The sequence below is a fragment of the Rhinopithecus roxellana genome, chromosome 1 (genome assembly GCF_007565055.1).
Source record: "Rhinopithecus roxellana isolate Shanxi Qingling chromosome 1, ASM756505v1, whole genome shotgun sequence".
NCBI lineage: Eukaryota > Metazoa > Chordata > Mammalia > Primates > Cercopithecidae > Rhinopithecus > Rhinopithecus roxellana.
In genome coordinates this window covers 34,744,687-34,770,598 of record NC_044549.1, presented here as the reverse complement: position 1 = coordinate 34,770,598, position 25,912 = coordinate 34,744,687, and the positions used below count along the sequence as shown (strand labels likewise).

Here is a 25,912-nt window from a genome sequence, read left to right as displayed (position 1 = left end):
GCCAAAGCGCAACCTGGAAGGGCAGCGTAGAGCTGAGTTAAGAGCAGCACACAGCTATGCATTGCTCCACGTCCTTGTAGTAGACGCCATGCGCTGCGAGACCTGCTGCCCGTGGACCTGCCCTGTGAGCATCACCCAGGCCAGGAGCAAGGGTACGTGGCTCGGGGAAGCAGGGCACCCAAACACCCAGAGACACTCAGCAGGGGCTTGGACTTGGGGCTTCCAAGCTAGTCACTTCTATTCCCTTACCGAGGGCCAGAGAGACTGGGCTTGGCAAGCCCCTCACCCACACCTGCTTTTCTCCTCTGTCCCCTCCCCATCTCAGACTTGTAGGCTACTTCTCCAAGCATCCCGCCTCCAGCAAAGTGAAAGCATTTGAGTTGGGCACTGCTTGGGAGAGCCTGTACTCAGCCGTTGAGTTCAAAAGGCCATTCAACATAAAGAGCTCTGGAGGCCAACATGTGTCCACTTCAGGGAGGTGCTTAGCTGGGGAGTAGGGAGGAGAGGAGGTTAAGTTCCCACCTGCCAGTGGCAAAGAAAGAACGTTTCTTGGCTGGGCGGTGGCTCACATCTGTAATACCAGTACTTTGGGAGGCCAAGGTGGGCAGATCACCTGAGGTCGGGAGTTCGAGACCAGTCTGACCAACATGGAGAAATCCCATCTCTACTAAAAATACAAAATTAGCCACGTGCAGTGGCACATGATAATCCCAGCTACTCAGGAGGATGAGGCAGGTGAATCGCTTGAACCTAGGAGACAGAGGTTGCAGTGAGCCGAGATCGCCATTGCACTCTAGCCTGGGCAACAAGAGCAAAACTCCAACTCAAAAAAAAAAAAAGAGCCTTTCTTATCTGCGTGAAATCTCTACTGCTCCCCTTAAACCATTTCTTTTAATAGCAGCTTTACTGTGCTATAATTCAAATACCAGAAAATTCATCCCTTTAAGTGTACAATTCAGGTGGTTTTCACATATCCAGAGTTAAACCACCACCACCACTAATTTCAGGACATGTTGTCAACCCAGAAAGATACCCAACTCCATCAGCTGTCACTTCTCATTACTCCCTCCTCCTGGCAATAGCTTTACTATGTCTATTTCTATGAATTTGCCTATTCTAAACATTTCATAAGAACATAATCCTACAGTACGTGTTCTTTTGTGACTGGTGTCTTTCACTTAGCATTATGTTTTCAAGGCTCATCTATGTTGTAGCATGTATCAATACTTCACTACATTTTACTACTGAATGATATTCCATTGTGTGGATATACCTTTTTTTTTGAGACAGAGTTTTGCTCTTATTGCCCAGGCTGGAGTGCAGTGGTGTGATCGCGGCTCACCGCAACTTCTGCCTCCCGGGTTCAAGCGACTCTCCTGCCTCAGCCTCCTGAGTAGCTGGGATTACAGGCATGTGCCACCGCAACTGGCTAATTTTGTATTTTTAGTATAGATGGGGTTTCTTCCATGTTGATCAGGCTGGTCTCGAACTCCTGACCTCAGGTGACCTGCCCGCCTCAGCCTCCCAAAGCCTGGGATTACAGGCATGAGCCACCGCGCCAGGCCATACATTTTATTTAGACATTAATCACTTGATGGACATTTGGATTGTATCCACTTTTTGGCTATTATGAATAATAAATACTGCTATGAACGTTGGGGCACACGTTTTTGTAAGAACAGATCTATGGTAAATATTTTGAGGAGCTGCCAAACTGTTTTTCAAAGTGGCTGCATCATTTTACAATCTTTCCAGCAAGGTACTTGAGGGATCCACTTTCTCCACATCCTCAACAGCATTTGTATTTTAAAAAAAATTTTTTCAGCTTTACTTAAGTATAATTAACAAATAGGAATGGTACATATTTAAGGCATACAACTTGATGTTTTGATATGCATATACATTGTGGTCGCCACAATCAGGTTAATTACCATGTCCATTACCTCATGTAGTTATCATTTGCTTGCCTTCTTTCTTTTTTTGTACTGGTGAAAAAACTTAAGATCTACTCTCTTAGCAAATTTCAAGTATACAACACAGTATTGTTAACTGTAGTCAGCATGGTGCACATTTGATCTCCAGAACACATTCATCTTGCATAAATGAAACTTTGTACCCTTTAACCAACATCTTCCCATTTCTTCCTACCCCTGGCAACTACCACTTTACTCTCTGCTTTGAGTTCAACTTGTATAAATTCTACTTGATAATGGTATATAACCTTTGTATATGTTGCTGGATTTGGTTTGCTAATATTTTGTTGAGGATTTTTGTGTCATTGTTCATAAGGGATACTGGTCCAGAGTTTTCCTGTGGTGATATCTGGTTTTGGTATCGAGGTAATACTGTACTCATAGATCAAGTTGTGAAGTGTTCCCCCTATTTTTAGAATACTGGGTGAAGGACTGGTGTTAATTCTACTGTAAACAGTTGGTTCACCAATGAAGCCACCTGGGCCTGGGCTTTTCTTTGTGGTAGGTTCTTTATCACTAATTCAATCTCTTTTCTTGTTATAGGTTTATTCAAATTCTCTATTTCTACTTGAGTCAGTTTTTGTAGTTTGTGACTTTCTAAGTACTTATCCATTTCATTTAGGGTAAATCATTTGTTGGCATACAATTATTCATATTTCCTTACAATTTTCTTATTTCATATAAGGTTAGTAGTATTGTCACCAGTTTCAGTCCTGAATTTTATAATTTTAGTCTTCTCTCTTTTTTTCTTGGTTGAGCTAGCTAAAGGTTTGTCAATTTTCATTTTTTATAAAGAAGCAACTTTTGGGCTGGGTGCGGTGGCTCACGCCTGTAATCCCAGCACTTTGGGAGGCCAAGGTGGGTGGAACACCTGAGGTCAGAAGACCAGCCTGACCAATATGGTGAAACCCCACCACTACTAAAAATACCAAAAATTAGCCAGGCATGGTGGCGGGTGCCTGTAGTCCCAGCTACTTGGGAGGCTAAGGCAAGAGAATCGCTTCCACCTGTGAGACAGAGGTTGCGGTGAGCTGAGATCACGCCACCACTGCACTCCAGCCTGGGCAACAGAGTAAAACTCTGTATCAAGAAAAAAAAAGGGGGGGGGGGCTGGACGTGGTGGCTCATGCCTGTAATCCCAGCACTTTGGGAGGCCAAGGCGGGCAGATCATGAGATCAGGAGATCGAGATCATCCTGGCCAACACGGTGAAACCCCATCTCTACTAAAAATACAAAAATTAGCTGGGCGTGGTGGTGCATGCCTACAATCCCAGTTACTCGGGAGGCTGAGGCAGGAGAATCCCTTGAACCAGGGAGGTGGAGGTTGCAGTGAGCCGAGATCGTGCCACAGCAGTCTAGCCTGGTGACAGAGCGAGACTCCGTCTCAGACCAAAAAAAAAAAAAAAAAAGAAAAACAAAAGAAACAAATTTTGGTTCTGTTCTCTATTTTTCTATTCTTTACTTCATTCATTTCTGTTATAATCTTTATTATTTCCTTGCTTCTTCTTGCTTTGAATTTAGTTTGCTGTCCTTTTTCTAATTTCTTTTTTTTTTTTTTTTTTTTTTGAGACAGTCTCTCTCTCGCCCAGGCTGGAGTGCAGGGAAGCAATCTCAGCTCACTGCAAGCTCCGCCTCCTGGGTTCATACCATCCTCCTGCCTCAGCCTCCAGTATAGGTGGGACTACAGGTGCCTGCCACCACGGCCGGCTAATTTTTTGTATTTTTAGTAGAGACAGGGTTTCACCATAACATGTTAGTCAGGATGGTCTCAATCTCCCGGCCTCATGATCTGCCCGCCTTGGCCTCCCAAAGTGCTGGGATTGCAGGCATGAGCCACTGCGCCCGGCCTTTAATTTCTTAAGGCAGAAATACAGGTTATTGGCTCACTATCATTCTTTTTTAATATAGATGTTTACAGTTATAAATTTCCTTCTAAATACTGCTTTAGCTGCATCCCATAGGTTTTGGTATGTTGTGTTTTTGTTTTCATCTAACCCAAAGTATTTGCTAATTTCCCTCATGATTTCTTCTTTCACCCATTGGTTATTTAGGAGTATTCTGTTTTAATTTCCACTTTTTGTGAATTTTCCAAATGTCCTTCTGTTATTTATTTCTAATTTCATGCCATTGTGCTCAGAGAACATATTTAGTATGATTTCAGTACTGTTAAATGTACTGACACTTGTTTTCTGATGTAGCATATTGTCTATTCTGGAGAATGTTTCATGTGCACTTGAAAAGGATATATATATTCTGCTACTGTTTGGTGGAGTGCATCACAGATGTCTTTTAGTTAGTCTATAGTGGTGTTCCAAGTCTTATATTTCCTTGTTGGTCTTCTGTCTAGTTGTTCTATCATTGAAAGTGGGGTATCGAATTCTCCAACGTTGTTTGCTAATTATATTTTAAATAAATAGAGATGGGGTTTCGCCATGTTGCTCAGGCTGGCCCTGAACTCCTGGACTCAAGCTATCCACCTGCCTCAGTCTCCTAAAGTGCTGGGATTATGGGCATGAGCCACCACACCCAGCCCCAAGTTTTACTGTTGAATTGTCTGTTTCCCTTCAATTCTGCCAACTTTTGCTTTGTATATTTTGGGGCTCTGTATGAGGTCTGTATATGTTTATGATTGTTATGAATTCCAGATGAATTGACCCTTTATTCTTCCTTGTATCCAATAATTTTTGTCTTAAAGTCTATTTTGGCTGATATTACTACATTCACTTCTGTTCTGTTTACTGTTTGCATGATGCATCATATTTCTTCCTTTTACTTTAAATCTATTTGTGTCAATCTAATTTGTCTCTTATAGCATACAGATAGATCATGGGTTTTGTTTGTTTGTTTGTTTGTTTTTTGAAACAGGGTCTCACTCTGTCACCTAGGCTGGAATGCTGTGGCACGATCATGGCTCACCGCAGCCTCGACCTCCCAGGTTCAGGTGATCCTCCCACCTCAGCCTCCCAAGTAGCTGGAACTACAGGTAAGTGTCACCCCACCCAGCTAATTTTTATATTTTTTGTAGAGACACGGTTTTGCCATGTTATCCAGGGTGGTCTCAAACTCTTGGGCTCAAGCAATCTGGCAATCTGCTCACCTCAGACTCCCAAAGTGCTAAGATTACAGGCATAAGCAACTGTGCCTGGCTTGGTTCATGTATTTTTTCATTCTACCTATCTCTGCCTTTTGGTTGCAGTGTTTAATCCATTTATGCTTAATGGCTATTGTGCTATTTGTTTTCTACATGTCCTGTGTCATCTTTGTCCCTGTGTGCCACCATTACTGCCTTCCTGTGTTAAAAACACATTTTCTAATGTATCATTTTAATTCCTTTGCTGTTTATTTTTTATTTTTATTTATTTTCTTGGTGTTTACCCTGGGGATTATAATTAACACCTTAACTTGTAACTATAGACCTTGCTTTGATTGAAGTTTCTACTTAGAATTTCAATTATCTAGTCAAATTTAGTTAAGAAAAATAAAAAGGAGCTCTTCAATTCACAAATACACTAGGAGGTTCTTAAAATAAGCAACTGCCTCTGGTATGAACACTTACCTTATCTAATAATACATTCTGCCACAACCTAAAGATACTGAGGTAACTTCTATCCCTGGCACCAAAAGATGTGAAGAAAAACTGCAAAGAAAAATAATAGGACAATTTTAGTGTCACGGAAAATAAGAGGAGATTATCTGTCATGAAGGCCTATGGGGACTTGCGACTTGCTTATGGGTTAAAACAAACTAGTAGGTCAACACTGCCTACTTTGTATACTATTTTTATTTAACTTTTTGTTATAATAGAAGAAACACAGGTAGTTGCTATATGAACCAGGTGTCTTTACAAATTGTATCTTCCAATAAACACAATTTTGTCAGTATTTACTAGCAATGGGGACTTGAAATAGGTAGCTATTTATGTTTCTCAGTTTAACTGTGGAAATCAATCTAAATAAAATTATGAAAAAATGAAAACTTTTATTCTGAACTTTGCAAAGAGATATGAATTGGTTGCCACTTGAGCCAAGTATACACAAAGAATAAGAAAAAAATACATGTGGATTTCAGATAGATTTAAGGATCTTAATTTTTAATTATATCAGTTTTCATGGTCTTCTAAAAACTCCAGAAATACCTCTCTCTGCTAATTATAGATACAAAGCACCCATGCTAACACTGCACTTTTCTTTGAATGCTATAACAGAAAAGTAGCATGTTTCAATCTATAATTCTACATTTTTATTTAATTGATTTTTGCAAAGTCATATTTTAAAATAGGCTTTTATAAGAAAATGCAACAAGACAGCACTAAATACAGTCTTCTCAGTGTTTTATCTCTTCCAGTTCCCTAGTTAATGACCTTTCAAGGCTAAGCAGTTATTGTTAGGAAGGAGAAAGCTCAGTTCTATGCTGGATTAAGTTATTTTATTAAGTAAAATATCAAACAAATAATATTTTGGATGTTAATGCTTTTCATAGAAAGACTTTAGAGTGCTATTTTCTAATTCATTAAATTGAAACTTTGCTATACATTATTCATAAAGCAAAACTTTTTACAAAGAAGATATACACAGGATCTCTTCCAAATAGAATTATATACATAATATGTGATCTAATGATCAATACTTGCTGTTCCCTATTCCCTTTTCTTAGGCCAAATTGTTTTGCCTAATTATAATAACCTTACAACCCTGTGTTCAGATATATAGATTTTAAAAATCTTCTAGTCTATCTCATTTTCACCACCATATTATGCTTGCTAATTCCCACTTCTTGTACTAAATAGCTTAGTATTAACTTTATCTACTCTCATGCACAACCACCACATTCCCAACTCCTTAAAACGACCAGCTTTCTGGATAATCTACATAAATTACTACCTTTCTTTTATTCCTTGCTAGATATCCAACCTCAAAAACATATTAATAAGTCTTGATTTGGCTGGGCACGGTAGCTCACGCCTGTAATCCCAGCATTTTGGGAGGCTGAGGTGGGTGGATCACCTGACGTCAGGAGCTCAAGACCAGCCTGGCCAACATGATGAAACCCGGTCTCTACTAAAAATACAAAAATTAGCCTGGCATGGCGGTGGCATGTGCCTGTAGTCTCAGCTTCTCGGGAGGCTGAGGCTGGAGAATCGCTTGAACCTGGGAGGTGGAGATTGCAGTGAGCTAAGATCATGCCACTGCACTCCAGCCTGGGCGACAGAGTGAGACTCGGTCTCAGACAAAAATGATAAATAAATAAATAAAATAAAATAAATCTTGATTCAATAATAGCCTTCTTATGAGTTTGGGAAGAGTTCCAGATAATGATATCTCTAAGTCGCTGGGGCATAGAACATATTCTAGGATCTAAAACAACTAAAATTGCTATGATTAACCTTCCTTTAGTCACAGAGTATATAAAAGGGGTGAATATTTAGTAGTACAGAATTTTTTACCATGATGATGAAAAAATGAAATCATTGCGTTAACATAGTGAGGAAGTTAAGACCACGGTCTCTGCAATTAAATGAACTGGGTTCACAGTCTTGTTCTATCACCTATTGTTACTTCTGTGAATCGGCTCACTTTTCTTTTCTTTAGTTTTCTCATCTACAAAGTAAGAATAATTATCACAGTGGATCTTTATAAGAATTAAATAAGAAAATATATGCAAAGAGCTTAAAGTAGTGTCTATCTAACAGTAAGTGTTCAGTAAATGCTGACTTACTGACATTATTAAAATTTAAATGCTTGATCCTGAAATTCCAATACATATGTGAGAAATGTCACAAATGAGCATAAGAGGGCATGGTCAGGCTGTTCACTGCAGCACTGTTTGTAATAACAAAATATTAGAAAGAAACTAATTGTAAAGGAAATCGCGGTATATCCATTCTATGAAATACCATACAGCTTTTTTTAAAAAAGAGGTGGGTCTATCTACATATGCAGACCTACAACTACAAGAGATAATGTTGTTGTTGTTGTTGTTGTTGTTGTTTTAAAAAAACGAGATCTGATGAACAACACATGTAAGATTACATTTACTTTTTTTAAAAAAGAGCAAAACCATACATTTATACATGCATGCCTGTATGTAAATACAAGGAAAGGAAGTCTGAAAAGTCTGAAAAGATATATACCAAACTGATAGCATTTGCCTCTAGAAAGAAAATGGAATTGGGGATTATGGGTATGGAATGAAGATGTTAGTTTTGAAATTGTTTGATGATTTTGTTAAAAAAATGAAAAAGTATATTATGCATTAATTGTAAAACTAAGAATATTTAAGTCTTCCTCTTTCCTTCCTGAACAGTTCAGCCCTAAAGTTATTGGTGGAACAGAGAAAAGTAGGCATCCACACTAGGAGTGTGGGAGGCAACAGAGGAGGTGCAGTAGCCTAAAGCAGAGTGTCAAAACCAGATGAGAATGAAGAGGTTGGCCGGGTGCAGTGGCTCACGCTGGTAATCCCAGCACTTTGGGAGGCTGAGGCGGGCAGATCACCTGAGCTCAGGAGTCTGAGACCAGCCTGGTCCATATGGTGCAACCTCGTCTCTACTAAAAATACAAAAATTAGCCGGGTGTGGTGGCAGGCACCTGTAATCCGAGCTACTGGGGAGGCTGAGGCAGGAGAATTGCTTGAACCCGGGAGGTGGAGGTTGCAGTGAGCCGAGATCGCGCCACTGCACTCCAGCCTCGTTGACAAGAGTGAAACTCTGTCTCCAAAAAAAGAAAGAAAAAAAAATGAAGAGGTCATCCCCTGTGTGGAGTGTCAGAGCCCAAGTGAGTAAGGGCCTCCACATATGGGGATGATACAGAGAACTGTATTAGAACAATAACGGGGTGAAAAAAGTATGGAGGAGGAGCATGAGTCAGAGTTCAAGAAGGGTGACCACATAAAGGGGTAGCTTTGTGTGTGGTGTCAAGTGTCAAAGACCAAACATGGTGAAGAGTGGCCACGAATGAGCACACCCTACAACGACATGTCAGAACCAGAGCAGGTGAGGGCAGCGTAGTGTTAAAGAATCCATGGAGGTGGTCTTGTGCTGGAGTATCAGAGCCTGAGCAGGGTGGGGACATGGGGACAGCAACCACACATAGTGACAAACTGGCACAAGCAGGGAACAGAGGGTGTCCCTGTAGAGGGCAATCTAGCAGAGGGTAAAACAACTTGGCATGGAGTATCAGCCCAAGCAGGACAAAGAGAGTCAGTTTTTTGTTTTTTGTTTTTTGAGATGAAGTCTTGCTCTGTCACCCAGGCTGGAGTGCAATGGCACGATCTTGACTCACTGCAAGCTCCACCTTCCAGGTTCATGCCATTCTCCTGCCCCAGCCTCCCGAGTAGCTGGGACTACAGGCGCCTGCCACCACGCCTGGCTAATTTTTTGTATTTTTAGTAGAGACAGGGTTTCACCATATTGGCCAGGCTGGTCTTGAACTCCTGACCTCATGATCCGCCCACCTCAGCCTCCCAAAGTGCTGGGATTACAGGTGTGAGCCACTGAGCCCAGCTGAGAGTCTTTACATGATGACAGCATCTGTGTCATGGTGTGATGGGCAGCAATGTGATTCTAAGTGTCAGAAACCAAGTCAGGTAATGAGGCATCCATGTGGGAGAGAGGTGGCAGTGGAGATGAAAATTGGTTATACAAAGGCCCAATGATTAAATAAGTAACTATACTAAGGATAATGGGAGCCTGGTTTCTCACAGCCAGGGAAGAGAGTTACAAATATGGAAAGGAAGAAAACAAAAATAAATTCTGTGGTGTTAGATGGGACTTTTAGAGGTCCTGATGTGAATTTACATTTTGGATGGATGGATGGATAGATGGATAAATAGATGTATAAGTGAGTGTATATATGTGCATGCATTATGTATATGTGTGTGTGATTATATAGATTTAATGTACACCCTTATTATGCCCCCTTAAAGGGTTTGAAAATAGTTATACCCCTCCCCCAACCCCATAGCAATGAACACAACAGCTTCTTTCAGTTTCCCCTAAAAGAACCTAGGACTCCTTTGAGAAGTGGTTAATCCCAGGGCTGGGGCAGGGAAAGCCTGAAACATCTCGGGCCAAAAAAATAAGAAAATGCTCAAACACACTGAGAATACTCAAAAGGATACTGGAGCCAGCTTAAGGGGCTCCCACTGGCCAAATTTGGGACAATGTGAGCATCAAAATAAATAATGATAGCAATGGCTTATAATTCATTGAATAAGATAAGAAATCACCAGTTCATACTGACATAAGTAAATGAATGGATAAATTCAAAGTATGGTAAGAATGGTATATCTGCATAGTTTCAAAAAACCTTCCCCCAGGCTGGGCACGGTGGCTCACGCCTCTAATCCCAGCACTTTTGGAGGCCAAGGTGGGTGGATCGCCTGAGGTCAGGAGTTCAAGACCAGCCTGACCAACATAGTGAAACCCCATCTCTACTAAAACTACAAAAAAATTAGCTGGCCGTGGTGGTGCATGCCTGTAATCCCTGCTACTTGGGAGGCTGAGGCAGGAGAATTGCTTGAACCCAGGAGGTGGAGGTTGCAGTGAGCCAGGCACTCCAGCCTGGGGAATAAAAATGAAACTCCATCTCTTAAAAAAAAAAAAGCCTTTCCCCAAAATACTTACTACTACAAAGGAAAATAGATTATACTAAAGTCTGCAGACACCACCTTAATCGAATGTTCAAAGTAAGTATCACCAGTAATGGTGGAAGTTAAAATCATGTGCCATCTGATAGGATGTAGTGGTGAGAGCAGTGTCATTTCTATGTATTTCTTCCAAAATTACGTAACCTAACTTTAATCACAAGGGAACATCAGACAAACACAAAATTGAGGGATATCCTACAAAATAACTGACCTGTAATCTTTAAAAGTATCAAAGACATAAAAGTCAAGAAAAGACTAAGGAACTCTTCCAGGAAATTAAAGAGCATGATAATTAAATGTAATGTGTAATTCTGAACTGAGTCTGTTTGCTATAAAGGATATTATTGGACTAGTTATGGAAATTGAATGGGGTTTAAGAATTGAATGGTGGTAACATATCAGTGTTAATTTTTTGATGTTAAATTATATTGTGGTTATGTAGAAGAATGTCTTTGTTGTAAGTACATGCCAGAGTATCTAAGGTGATGGAGGATCAGGGTAAGAATTTATTCTCAATTAGTGCAGGAGCAAAAGCTCTTTGTACTGCATTTGGAAGTGCTCTATAGGGATAAGACTGTTTAAAAATAAAAATAGCCAGACTCAGTGGTGCACACCAGAAGTCCCAGCTACTTGGGAAACTAAGGTTGGAGGATCACATGAGCCCAAATGCTTGAGGCTAGCCTGTGCAACATAGCAAGACTCTGTCTCTAAAAAAAGAATAAGATAAAATTTAAAGTGAATTTAAAAGAATATCCACAAGATTAAAAAGTACAATTACAAAGATTTAATATCACGGTACTAATACTCTCTCCCCTCCTCCCCCAAAATTCTCCCTGTCTCCTTTTCTCCCTCCCTACCCCTCCTCTTTTTTTCTCTTTCTTTTTTTTTCTTTCCTTCCTTCATCTCCTTCTTTCTTCTTTCTTTTTCTTTCTCATCACTACACTTCTAATATCTCTCACGCAGGGCCCTAACCAATTTTCCAGGTGGTTAAGAAATATTCTTGATATATCCCCACTAAGAAATGGCAGATATTGTAGGTGAATCATAAAAATTATGTCAGTTAATGATAATTGCCTTTTTTAAAAAAGAATACAGTGGTTAGTGCTTATGTGTATGCTATCCAAATCTCTGTTCACCAGGAGCATTTTTTATTAGTTGCTATTGTGCAATGATTACTGACTGAAAAATACTCATGGAATTAATAGAGTAGATAGAAATAAGGACATTGTGCTAACGTTACCTACCTAGAAATGAGAAATATGGGTGAAAGTTATCTGTAAACTATAAAGTACAAAAAATGTCAGCAGTCATTTAAAGTTAACTACTAATATAACTGCATAAAGAATTCTAGTATTAAACATATATGTATCGATATTCCTAACTCCAGGAAGAAATGCCTAATTTCCCAAAGTTGATGGTGAGTATGAGGCAGATTTCCTTCACATTATGTAATATAACAAAGACAAAAAAGTTTTTCACCTTTTCACTTTCTGTAACTATCTGGATAGCATTTGGGATGAGTCGAGCAGTTTTCTCCTTGGTCATGAAGGTTATATTCTTTAAAGCAATAGAAATCTAAACACACAAAAGAATTTTTTAATGTATTTTTCAGAAACATACACAATACAAAATGCCAAGTATCCCATCAATCTAATCCAGAATATTCAACTTTGCAGTTGAATGTTCCTCAGGTTTTTCGACCTGAAGGAGTTAATAAGTACATGCTTATATTCTCTGAGAAAAACAGGGTAAGCAGTTTGCCCTGCAGTATTCTCCCCCAACAACTCCTCTATCTAACATTAGTACAAAGTGTGAAAAGACATGTGGGTGTTCATGTTCCACATTAACACACAAACAAAAATCAGACAATCTGTCACTTAAGACATGGTTTTGGCAGCCATTAAGATATATGTTCAAGCTTTTTTCAATTAAAATATCTTTCTCTAACTATACTGGAACTCAATGTGTTAAATCAGAAAAATATATTATACACATATATACAACACATGTTTGTATTTACAGGCACACTAGTTTAGATGCACAATTATATATAAATTTACTTTGGAATCATCTAAAGTACAGTTTTTAAAAGAACTGTATATATCTCTATACAATTATTTGTATCAACAAATCAAATGCAAAATGTCTTACTGTAGTTTCCCATCTGAAGATGTTGCTATAGAAACATAGCCAGTTTTCTGAAAGGTATAGTCGTCCCTGAAGCAAAATGTCCCTCTGAAGAGCACAAGCATAATCTACATACACAAAAATAAGATACAGCTTATTCATGAAAATGTGAGAAATTAATAGACCTTATACTATATTTCAACAGATGGAAAGTCATCACTTTTTGTTCATTAGTTCATTCATTCATTCCTTCATATACTTTGGACACCATATGTCAGGTATTTTGTGCAGTAGGATTAGCAGAAATGGCTCGTGCCTTCATGGAACACAATGTACAGGGAAGGCAGAAAATACACAAATGTAGAAATAAATATGATAATGACCCAGTGTAGAGAAAGCTATGAGAGCATATGCAGGTATGAGGACGGCAGGGCAGAGAGTGTGTATCGGGAAGGATTCTTCTAAAAAAAACTGATCTTTAACATGAAAAGATCAATAAAGGTTCAGCAGGATCGTAAGGGAACAGCACATGCAAAGGCCTTTTGGTAGAAAAAAACACAGCACATTTGAGGAACTATTAGATCTTTGGGCTAGAGAAGCTGGCGAAGCTAGATCATGTAAAGTCTCACAAGCCATAGTAGACTGTGGTTGTCATGAGATGCCACCGATGACCTTTAAGTGGAAGGAATAGGAACAGATGTATATATTTAAAGATTACTTTATTCACACTGTAAGAATGAATTATGATAAATCAGTTGGAAGTCCAGAGAAAAGGTGATGGTGACTCAGACCAGAAGGTGACCATAGTAAGAGACAGAGTAGTAAGATTAAGACATATTTAGGAGGTAGTACTGATGGCGAATTGGTGATTGATTAGATGTTAGACAAAAGTAAAGAGGGGTCAAAGATGACTCAGAAAATTGTATACATTTTAAGTCAGTTTCAAAGTTGTTTCTCTCAGCAGTGGCTCACGCCTATAATCCCAACACTTTGGGAGGCCAAGGTCGGCAGATCACTTGAGGTCAGAAGTTTGAGACCAACCTGCCCAACATGGGGAAACCCTGTTTCTACTAAAAATACAAAAATTAGCCGTGGTGGCGGGCACATGTAATCCCAGTTACTCGGGAGGCTGAGGCAGGAGAATCTCTTGAACCTGGGAGGCGGAGGTTGCACTGAGCTGAGATCGTGCCACTGCACTCCAGCCTGGGCAACGGAGCTAGACTCTGTCTCCAAAAAAAAAAAAAAAAAAGAAAAGAAAAAGTTGATTCTCCACGTCACCACTGAAGTCCAGCAAAATCAAGTCTGCCTGCCAAACAAGTTAACAAGTTAATACCATGCCTCTAAGGATAAGATCTGGCTCTGTGAAGAATGTAAACTGTACTGCTAAATTATTAATAATATAAGATATAAAGGGCTGCTATGAGGAGATTTAGCTTAACTGCTAAATTTTAAAACTCTATAAACTAATTAGCAATTTTAGGAAGATGTTCCATAAATCTCAAAATGTTTCCACTTAGTCATGTTACATGTCTAAGCAAATACTAAAAATTGAGCAAAGTAATTCAGTCTTTCACAATGTTTCCATCAGCAAAACAAAACTGAGGTGCCACCAAACAAAATTTTCTTGTAAATAATTAAGCAGGTTAGGTTACCCATTAACTAGTCTCCATCACTAAAACAGAGATTGGGCTAAAGGTCACCTTGAAATATCCTGAAATTTGTTTCCAAATCACCAAACCATTTTATCAATTAAATGCTTCTCAAACTTCAGATCAGAAATACCTGGTTGACTTATTAAAACACATATTGGGCCAAGCGTGGTGACTCACACCTGCAATCTCAGCACTTTGGGAGGCCAAGGTGGGCGGATCACCTGAAGTCAGGAGTTTGAGATCAGCCTGGCCAATATAGTGAAACCCCATCTCTACTAAAAATATAAAAATTAGCCAGGTATGGTGGCAGGCACCTGTAATTCCACCTAATCAGGAGGCCGAGGCATGAGAATCACTTGAACCCAGGAGGCAGAGTCTACAGTTAGTTGAGAACACGCCACTGCACCCCAGCCTGGGCAACAGAGTGAGACTCTGTCTCCGAAAAAAAAAAACAACACCATATTGCTAGGCCTCTCCCCCCAGGTTTCTGATTAAATCGCTCTGGGGTGAGTCTGTGTGTCCAACAAGCTCTCAGGTACTGACAATGTTGCTAGGCTGTGGACCACACTTTAAGAAACCACTGCATTATTTTACATTAACTATGTTCAAAGGCACAGTAACCACCTAGATTATTTTAACTGAAGACTATTTGATATATATCAGCAGACTTTTTCCAGGGTTTTTTGTTGTTGCTGTTGCTGTTGTCTCACTCTGTTGTCCATGCTAGAGGGCAGTGGCGCAATCTCAACTCACTGCAACCTCTGCCTTCTAAATCAAGCGTTTCTCATGTCTCAGTCTCCCGAGTAGCTGGGATTAAAAGCTTGCGCCACCACATCTGGCTAATTTTTTTGTGTGTGTGTTTGTGTGACATGGAGTCTCCCTCTGTCGCCCAGGCTGGAGTGCAGTGGCGCGATCTAGGCTGACTGCAAGCTCTGCCTCCCGGGTTCACGCCATTCTCCTGCCTCAGCCTCCCCAGTAGCTGGGACTACAGGCGCCTGCCACCACGCCCGGCTAATTTTTTGTGTTTTTAGTAGATACGGGGTTTCACCGTGTTAGCCAGGATGGTCTCCATCTCCTGACCTCGTGATCCGCCCGCCTCGGCCTCCCAAAGTGCTGGGATTACAGGCTTGAGCCACCGTGCCCGGCCTGATTTTTTTTTTAAGGGCTTCTTGTCCAGGTACAGTGGCTCAGGCCTGTAATCCCAGCATTTTGGGAGGCCAAGGCAGGTAGATCACTTGAGATCAGGAGTTCAAGACCAGCCTGGCCAACATGGAGAAACCTCATCTCTACTAAAAATACAAAAATTAACCGGACGTGGTGGTGTGTGCCTGTAATCCCAGCTACTTGGGAGGCTGAGACACGAGAATCACTTGAACCTGGGAAGTGGAGGTTGCAGGGAGCCGAGATCACACCACTGCACTCCAGCCTGGGTAACACAGCGAGACTATCTCAAAAAAAAAAAAAAAAATATATACATATATATATATATATATATATATATATATATATGAAAAAAAAGGAATGAAGTGGATTAATAGTAGTGCAAATAAAAAAGAGATCTAAGCAAGATTCAAAACAATAATCAGTCTTTTAAGTTTTTTTCTGTATATACAATCCTAAATACATACATAAATTTTCTGAAATTATACCTAAGAAATTACTAACAATGGAAGAACATTGAAGTGGTCTTGGTTGTAAGGATCACTCAGTTTTCACTTTATGTCCTTATGTAGCATTTGAAAATTTTATCATGGGACTGTATTACTTCCAATATACAAGGTTTTTAAAAATTGCTTTAATTCATTATTATAATATTTGTTGAGCTGAATTGTCTAGAAATTCATTGAGTTCTAGACACTGAATTAAACATTTCCTAATGGTACCAAAAATTGGAGAAATTCATATATAAATAAATGTTTTTGTTTTTGTTTTTGTTGGAGAAAAAGTCTTATTCTGTCACCCAGGCTGGAGTGCACTGGCATGATCTCTCCTTACTGCAACCTTCACCTCCTGGGCTCAAGCAATCCTCCCACCTCAGCCTCCTAAGTAGCTGGGACTACAGGTGTGTGCCACCATGCCCACCTGAGTTTTGTATTTTTGGTAGAGACAAGGTCTCACTACGTTGTCCAGGATAATCTCAAACTCCTGGGCTCAAGCAAGCCACCCGCCTCAGCCTCCCAAAGTGTTGGGATTAGAGGCGTGAGCCTCCACCCAACCTAAATCAATGTTTTCAATTAAATATATACTAAAACCAAAACTCAGCTCTGTAGTTTTATTGTCATGAGTATATATTAAGCTTATACTAAAAAATAAAGCACTTTTTAAAGAAAAATTATTAAATTTTTCCTCTGAAAGCCTACTTCAAAAAAAATCCATGTGAACAATTACACAAATAATGATTTAGCCCTAGAACATTTGTGAAGTTGTTCTATGAGTACATCTGTTAGAGAGTATATTTTTCTGGAGGTAGTTAATATATATTGAACATCAAGTTTAAATTTTCCCTCCAATTTGATGCACCAAAATCATTGTGACAAATCATTTATTTTTAGTTATATATATATATATATATATTTTTTTTTTTTTTTTTTTTTTTTGAGACGGAGTCTCGCTCTGTCGCCCGGGCTGGAGTACAGTGGCCGGATCTCAGCTCACTGCATGCTCCGCCTCCCGGGTTTACACCATTCTCCTGCCTCAGCCTCCCAAGTAGCTGGGACTACAGACACCCGCCACCTCGCCCGGCTAGCTTTTTGTATTTTTTTTAGTAGAGACGGGGTTTCACCATGTTAGCCAGGATGGTCTCGATCTCCTGACCTCGTGATCTGCCCGTCTCGGCCTCCCAAAGTGCTGGGATTACAGGCTTGAGCCACCGCGCCCGGCCAGTTATATTTTCTTAGTACTTAATATTCCTCTGTATGCATGTGTGTTTATGTGTGTGTCTTTTATTTATTTATTGAGCCAAGGTCTTGCTTTGTTGCCCAGGCTGGTCTCAAACTCCTGGCCTCAGGCAATCCTCCCGCCTTAGCCTCCCAAAGTGCTGGGATTACAGGCATGAGCTACCACACCCAACAAAAATTATAAATATATATATTCTTATAAGTCAGAAATCACTCCTCCCTGAATTACAATTGAGTCTTCCATTGTCTAATTATAAAGATGCTGCTTATCTTTTGTTAAATTTTTAATTATTATGGATACTGAATGGTTGTATGTGTTTATGGAATAACGTGATATACTGGAATAAGCACATATTTTGTAATGATCAAATCAAAGTAATTGAGAGAGCCATCACGTCAACCATTTATCATATCTTTGTTTTAGAAACATCCCAATTCCACTCTTTTAGCTATTTTGAAATATACAATAAATTAGTGTTAACTATAGTCTCCCTGTGTGATACTGAACACTAGATCTTATTCCTTCTATCTAACCGTATTCTTGTACCCATTAACCATCTCCTTTTTATCTTCCCTTCTTAGTACCCTTCCCAGCCCTCTGGTAACCATCACTCTACTCTCTCTTTTTTGCGGGGGAGGGGGTTGGGGGCAGGTCAGGGTCTCACTCTGTTGCCCAGGGTAAAGTGGCACCACCATAGCTCACTGCAGCCTCCAATTCCTGGGCTCCAGTGATTCTCTCATCTCAGCCTCTTGAGCAGCTGGGACTACAAGCACATACCACCACACCTGACTAATTTTTTTTTTAATAATACAGACAGGATCTCACTATGTTGACCAGGCTGGTCTGGAACTCCTGGGCTCAAGCAATGTTCCTGCCTCAGTCTCCCAAAGTGCTGGGATAATAGGCATGAGCCACCACACCTGGCATCGTTCTACTCTATCTCCATGAGATCAGTTTCTTTTTAGCTCCCACATATGAGTGAGAACATGGGATATCCATCTTCTTGTGCCTGGCTTATTTCATTTAACATAATGTCCTCAAGTTCCATCCACATTGTTGCACATGACAGCATTTCATTCTTTTTTATGGCTGAATAATATTCCATAGAATTTATCTACCACATTTTCTTTATCCATTCATCCATTGATGGCTACTTAGGTTGATTCCATATCTTTGGTATTGTCAATAGTGCTACAATAAACATGAGTGTGCAGATATCTCTTCAACATGTTGATTTCCTTTCTTTTGGATATCTACCCAGAAATGGGATTGCTGGATCATAAGGACGATGCTTATGTTGAAAATTATATTCTGTCTAGCATAAAGGCTTAAATGTTATTACATATACTGTCACTGAGGATAGTTCTATTTTTATAATGAGGTAATAAAACTTTTGTTTTGCAAATTTCTGTCTTTTTTACCTGCTATCAGCCTCTCTGTATCAGGTAGATGTGTGAACTGTCTTCTGTATTCCTCATTCCTGTCTTTATAGGTGGAACCTGAAATCTGCAACAATAAAAAGATTACATTTCTGTCTAATTGTAATTATGGTGTCCTAGAAAATAAATATCAAGTGGAATTTAAAATCATATGCTTTCTATGCAACATTTTGTATGTCTTTATATAAATAACCATATAACATTTCAAAAACACCAAAAAGAAGCAAAGAAGATTACTTCCAGCATGATGAGATGAGGACTTTGGTAATCCCCTCTGCAAAAGCAAATATATAACTAGAAAAAAACTGTCAAAAATAATCATCTCAAACGACTGGAAACTGACCAAAGGCATACAATACAATCAGCTGAGAAGTATTTGTTCATGAAAATCCACTGAACTTAAGTAAGGATGGTGGAAGTCTGTGGCACTCGTTCCTGGGTCTGTTCCCATTACCCTTCTTCCTTTACCTGTTAAGTCTATGTGGTAATTCTTTGAGGGTGGAAATAGGTCATGAAAACTGGCAGCTACCTTCACAGAGAGGGTTCAGCTGTGATGTGGATTGGAGGCAGAAAATCTGTGCCCAGGAGTGAAAGGGAAAACTCTGTACCAATCCAAGCAAGTGTGAGAGTGCAGCAACAATTGGAGCAAGCAGAATGGCAGATTAGTAAGGAGCTTAGAAAGATCTTGAAGGAGAGGCAGCCATAGATGGGCTTGATAAACTAGTCACATATTCCTGGCTGAACAAAGGCTCCAATGTGCATAATACAAACTAGAGAAAGCCCAAGCTACCCACACATTTCCTGGCCAGAGACACAAGAGGTCTCAGGGGAACATGAAAAACTGGGACAAACTTAAAAATGGTCACTTTTAAATGGCCAGAACTTTGAATACATTCCCCAGTCTACGCACAGATCTGTCAATAGAAGGGAAAAGCCTTACTGGCTCTATAGATATAAGTACATTGAGTACATCACTGGCTGACGTAAGAGGTGATCCCTAGGAAGCCAGCCTTAAAAATAAAAACAACAATAATAAGCAGAGCAGACACATGCCACAGGACAGATTTCATAGATTTACTCTAGGCGAATTATTAAACAAGCAAGCAAACAAAAATCAGCAATGACAACCCATGGGACAGGAGGGAATGCAATCAGAATCCAGAGATGCTACAATATATTATCTAAATTGTCAATATTCTGACAAAAATTATAAGACATGCAAAGAAACAGGAAAGTGTGACTCATACTAAGGAAAGAAAGAACAGAACAGAAAACAGAAATAGCCTTTGAGGATCCCCAGACACTGAATTTAGCAGACAAAGATATCAAATCAGTTATTACAAATATGTTCAAAAAACAAAGAGAACCATGCTTAAAGAACTAAAGGAAAGTATGACAACAATGACTCAACAAGTAGAGAACAAATAGATTTTTTACAAAAAATTATAAAGAAACAAATGGACATTCTGGGGTTGAAAACTACAATCACTCAAATAAAAAATTCACTAGAGGGTTTCAACAGAAAATTCAAAATGACACAGAAAGAATAAGTGAACGTAGGGATAGATTAGTAAAAACTATCAAATTTGAAGAACAGAAAGGACACAGATTTAAGAAAATGAACCGACTCTCAGAGACCATTGGGACAACATCAAAAGAACCAAAATACATGTGACGCGAGTATCAGAAGGAAAAAGGGGAAGGTAGAAATATATTTGAAGAAATCATGGTCATAAGTTTCTAAATTTTATAGAAAACATTCATGTATACATCAAAGAAACTCAATGAATCCCAAGCAAGATAAACACAGAGTCATACTAAGACATACCATAGTCAAATTGCTGAACAACAAAGAAAAAATCCTGAAATGAGCAAGAAAAAAATTGACTCATCGCATACAGTTGAAAAACAGTATAATTTGCAGGTGACTGCTCATCATTAACAATGGAGAGAACAGACCTGCTTTACAAGAAATACTAAAGGAATCTGAGCCTGGCATCATGGCACATGCATCCCTATAATTCCAGCAATTTGGAAGGCCAAAGTGGGCGGCGGATCAATAATTCGAGACCAGCCTGGCCAAAACAGTGAAACCCCATCTCTACTAAAATACAAAAATTAGCTGGGTGTGGTGGCGCATGCCTGTGATTCCAGCTACTCGTGGGGCTGAGGCAGGAGAATCTTTTGAACCCGGATGCAGAAGTTGCAGGAAGCCCAGATCACGCCACTGCACTCCAGCCTGGACGACAGTGAGACTCTGTCTCCAAAAAAATTAAAATTAAAATTAAAATTAAAAATAAAGGAAGTCCTTCAAGCTGCAAGAAAATTATATCATATGATAACTCAAATTCACCAGAAGAAATTAAAACCACCAGAAGTATAAATACATGGGTATTTTTAAAAGACTATGTAAATCTATTTTCTCATTTCTCTCTTAAAATCTTTAAAAGACATAAGGGTCAGCCAGGTGCGGCAGCTAACGCCTGTAATCCCGGCACTTTGGGAGGCCATGGCGGGTGGATCATGAGATCAGGAATTCAAGACCAGTCTGGCCAAGATGGTGAAACCCCGTCTCTACTAAAAATACAAAAAATTAGCCGGGCACGGTGGCAGGGGCCTGTAATCCCAGCTACTCGGGAGGCTGAGGCAGGAGAATTGCTTGAATTCACAGGGCGGAGGTTGCAGTGAGCCACAATCACGCCACTGCACTCCAGCCTGAGCAACAGAGTGAGACTCTATCTCAAAAAAAAAAAAAAAAAAAAAAAAAGACATAAGGGTCTACAAAGCAATAATCATAACACTGTATTGCTGGGTTTATGAGATAATAACATTAGTTGAAGCAAAGGTTCAATATTTTAGCAAAATTAAATTAGTATGAAGATGAAGAATACTGTACTCTCTCAAGCAATCACTAAAAACAACCCTCAAAAAATTTTAAATCAAAAGGAATTAAAATGCTACCTTAAAAAATATGTATTTGACACATAAAGAAGGGGAACAGAAGAACAAAAGAAGATATAAGACATATGGAACATAAATAGCAAAATGGTTATTTGTAAATCTAACCATATTATAACTACATTCAATGTAAATAGAATAAACACAGAAACTGTCAAAACATAGAACCAACTATATTTTGTCTACAAGAGACACACACCTTAGTTACAAAAACACAACAAGGTTAAAAGCAAAAGGATGAGAAAAAGATATACCACGCAAACAGTAATCACAAGAGAATCTGAGTGGCTATAATACTTTTTAGCTGAAATACTGCTAGACCAAGAGAGATTTCATAATAATAAAAGGGTCGATATATGAGGAAAATAATCATAAATGCATACACAACAGAGCCCCAAAATGCATGAAGAAAAATGACAGAACTGTAAGAACAGACCATTCAATATGTTGGAGGTATCAATACCCCATTCTTAATAACTGATAGAAAGACTACACAGAAAACCAGCAAGGATATAAGAGACTTGAACATTTTTCACCAACCACAGCTAACTGGCATTTATAAAACACTCCATCCAACAACTGCAAAATACACATTTTTTTCAAACATGCATGGAACATTCTCCAGAACAGACCATATGCTAGGCCACAAAACAAGTTTCAGTAAATTTGAAAGGATTAAAGCCACAAAAACCATGTTCTCTGTGAACACAGAGTAAAATCAGAGATCAACAACACAAGGACTGGAGCTCAACTTCAAATCATCTTAATCCTTACAAATGGAAGGGACAATTCCAGATTGCTTGACAGCTGTATATGAAAATTCTCCCTGGAAGAACACGTCACTCTAGGACTCAAAATGCTGCCACAAAAATAATGGAAAATAGAGAATAAAGGATAAGAGACTGATAATACAGTGAGGAGATCTAACACACGTGTAAACGAAGTCCCAGCAGAAAATGAGGTAGATGCAGTATTTGAAACAATAAAAATTTTTTTAAAAATTTAACATTTGAAGTTTCTGTCCTCAAAGACCCCAAATTCTTCTTTCCTTGTAGTTCTCTAAAATCGTTTTCGAAAATAGCATCTTCCTATTCTAAGTGATTTGAACACTTTTTTGTGCATATTTATATATGTAAATACAGTAAAACTCAATAAGCCACTATCTTGCAGTCCAAAAATCCTAACAGTTGGCTTCTAATCAAAAATAGTCTGAACAGTCCCAGTGATTCGGTATCTGTGGCACACTCCATAGCCTCACAAGCAGATTTTTTAATGAGGTTTGGTAGTTGCTATGGTTTGAATATGGTTTGTCCCCACCAAAACTCACATTGAGGCTTGGTCCTCAATGGAATGGTATTGAGAGGTGGTAGGAACTTTAAGAGGTGTTTGGGTCATGAGGGATCCCTCATGAAGGACTTATTACCATCTTGCGGGAGTGCTCTCTGGGTCTGGATTAATTACCAAAAGAGCAGGTTATTATAAAGCAAGGTTGCCTCTTATGTTTTGTCTCTTTCAAATGTGTTCCCACCAGGTGATGGCATCCATCATATTATGATGCAACATGAGACCCTGGCCAGATGAGACCACCTGATCTTGAACTTTCCATCCTCCAGAACCATGGGCCAAATAAATCTCCTTTCTATATAAATTACCCAGTCTAGGCGTTCTGTTATAGTAACATAAAACAGACTAAGACAGAAAATTGGTACCAAGAAGTAGGGTTGTTGCTATTACAATACTTGAAAATGTGGTAGCAGCTTTGGAACTGGGTAATGGTTAGAGGCTAGAAGAATTTGGAGGAGCAGGCTAGAAAAAGCCTAGATTGCTATAAATGGGTCATTAACAGAAATTCTGGTAAGGGCTCAGAAAACAAGAAGACTGGGAAAGTCTGGAACTTCTTAGAGATTACTTAAGTGGTTGTGAACAGAACATCCATAGAAATGCGGACAGTAAAGGCCATTCTGAAGAGGTCTCTGATGGAAATGAGGAATATCTTATTGGGAATTGAGCAAAGGTCATTATATAAAATAGCAAAGAACTTTGTGGCATTGTATCCATGTCCTAGGGCTTTGTGGATGGCCAAACCTGAGATCTTTTGGGAGTGCTCTCTGGGTCTGGATTAATTACCCAAAGAGAATTTAATTACCAAAGCTATAATTTCTGGAAGAAGAAATATCCAAGCAGCTTTGTAAAGAAAAAATAAAATAGGCTGGCGCGTGGCTCGTGCCTGTAATCCCAGCAATTTGGGAGGCCGAGGCGGGCAGATCACCTGAGGTCAGGAGTTCAAGACCAGCCTGGCCAACATGGTAAAACCCCGTCTCTACTAAAAATACAAAAATTAGCCAGGCGTGGTGGTGCATGCCTGTAATCCCAGCTACTTGGGAGGCTGAGGCAGGGAGAATTGCTTGAACCCAGGGGGCAGAGGTTGCAGTGAGCTGAGATCGTCCCATTGCACTCCAGCCTGGGTGACAGAGTGAGACTCCATCTCAAAAATGAAATAAAATAAAATAAAATACAAGTATCTAGGCAGCAAAGCACTCAACATGCTGCACGGCTGCTTTTAGCCACTTACAGTAAAATGAGAGAGAGAATACTTATTTAAAGACAGAATTTATAATTGAAAGGAAAGCAGAGCATAAAAATTTGGAAAATTCACAGCCTGACCATGTGGTATAGCATGAAAGAGCATTTTCAGAAGAGGACCTAGAGACTATCTGGAGATTAATATAGCTAAAAGGGACCCTCTGCAGGGGGAGAGGTGCAGAGAGCTCCACTAGAATCATGTTCAGCAGAAATGTGGGGTCAGGGCTACCACTGGGATCCCAAAAGGTTAGAACACTGAGAAGAGTGCAATATCTGTCTGGGAAAGCTACAGGCACCAGTGTGCAACTGCAACTCATGACAGAAGTGATATGGGCAGCACCTAGCAAAATCATGGAAGCAGGGCTGCTCGAGGCCCGAGTTCCATACCAACGAGGCACTTACTTTAAAAACTTAAGATATAATTCACATACTATAGAATTCATCCTTTTGCAATGTACAAGTCAATGATTTTGGTATACTCACAAAACTGTGAAATCATTACCACTATATAATTCCAGAAAGCTTTTATCATGCCAAAAAGAAATCCTATACCCATTAGCAGTTACTCTCCATTTCACCCTCCACCCAGGTCCTAACAACACGAATCTACTTTCTATCTCTATGGATTTGCTAATTCTGGAAATTTCATATTAATGGACAGACACAAAGTGCATATCATTGATTGCACTATTGTGGCCCTTTGTGTCTGTAGCCTATCACCCACCATTATGTAGGTATTCAAGGTTCATCTATGTTGCAGCATTAATCATTACTTCATTCTAGCTTATGGATGAATAATATTTCATTATACGAATATACTACATTTTATCTATGCATTCACCAATTGATTAATGTTTGGGTTGTTTCAACTTTCTGCTTATTATGAATAATGCTGTTATGAATATTCATGTAAAAATGTTTATGTGAACATATTTAAATTCTCTGGGGTATATACCTAAGAGAAGAATTGCTGGGCCATATAGTAACTCTGCTTAAATTTTTAGGAAGTGCCAAACTATTTTCCAAAATGCCTGTACCATTTTACATTCCCACCAGCAATGTATGAGAGTTTTAACTTCGCCACATCCTCACCAAATCTAATGTCTATCTTCTTATTACAGCCATCCAAATGGGCATAAAATGACATTTCCATTGTAGTACTGATTTGCATTTACCTTATAACTATTGATGTCGGACATGTTTTCATGTGTTTATTGGGTATTTGTATGCCTCGGGAGAAATGTCTATTGACATTTTGGTCATTTTTCATTGGTTTGTCTTTTTATTGAGCTGTAAGAGTTCTTTATACATTCTAGTATAAGTCCCTTATCCAATATTTGATTTGCGGATATTTTCTCATTCTGCAGGTGATCTTTTCATTTTCTTAATGAACTCCTTGAAGCACAGAAATTTTTATTTTTTATTTTTTAGAAATTGAGTCTCACTTTGCTGCTCAGGATGGAGGGCAGTGGCTATCCCCAGGCATTGTATGAAGCTAGTATTACCCCGATACCAAACCAGCTAAAGACATTTCAAAAAACAGAAAATTACAGAACAATATCCCTCATGTATGTAGATAAAAAATCCTTAATAAAATATTAGCAAATAGAATTCAGCCATAAATAAAAAGAATTATAT

General features: G+C 39.2%; 1 protein-coding gene across 1 annotated transcript in view; it reads right to left on the bottom strand.

Annotated features, from left to right (window-relative positions):
* GRAMD1C (GRAM domain containing 1C) overlaps positions 1-25,912 on the bottom strand; it is a 111,805-nt gene that overhangs the window by 60,617 nt on the left and 25,276 nt on the right. The window contains exons 3-6 of the mRNA XM_010361015.2: positions 18,716-18,800; positions 12,769-12,872; positions 12,097-12,192; positions 5,531-5,611 (exon numbers count right to left, since the gene is read on the bottom strand). Of these exons, the coding sequence (XP_010359317.1) occupies positions 5,531-5,611; positions 12,097-12,192; positions 12,769-12,872; positions 18,716-18,800 (366 nt within the window). The remainder of the gene's footprint in view (positions 1-5,530; positions 5,612-12,096; positions 12,193-12,768; positions 12,873-18,715; positions 18,801-25,912) is intronic.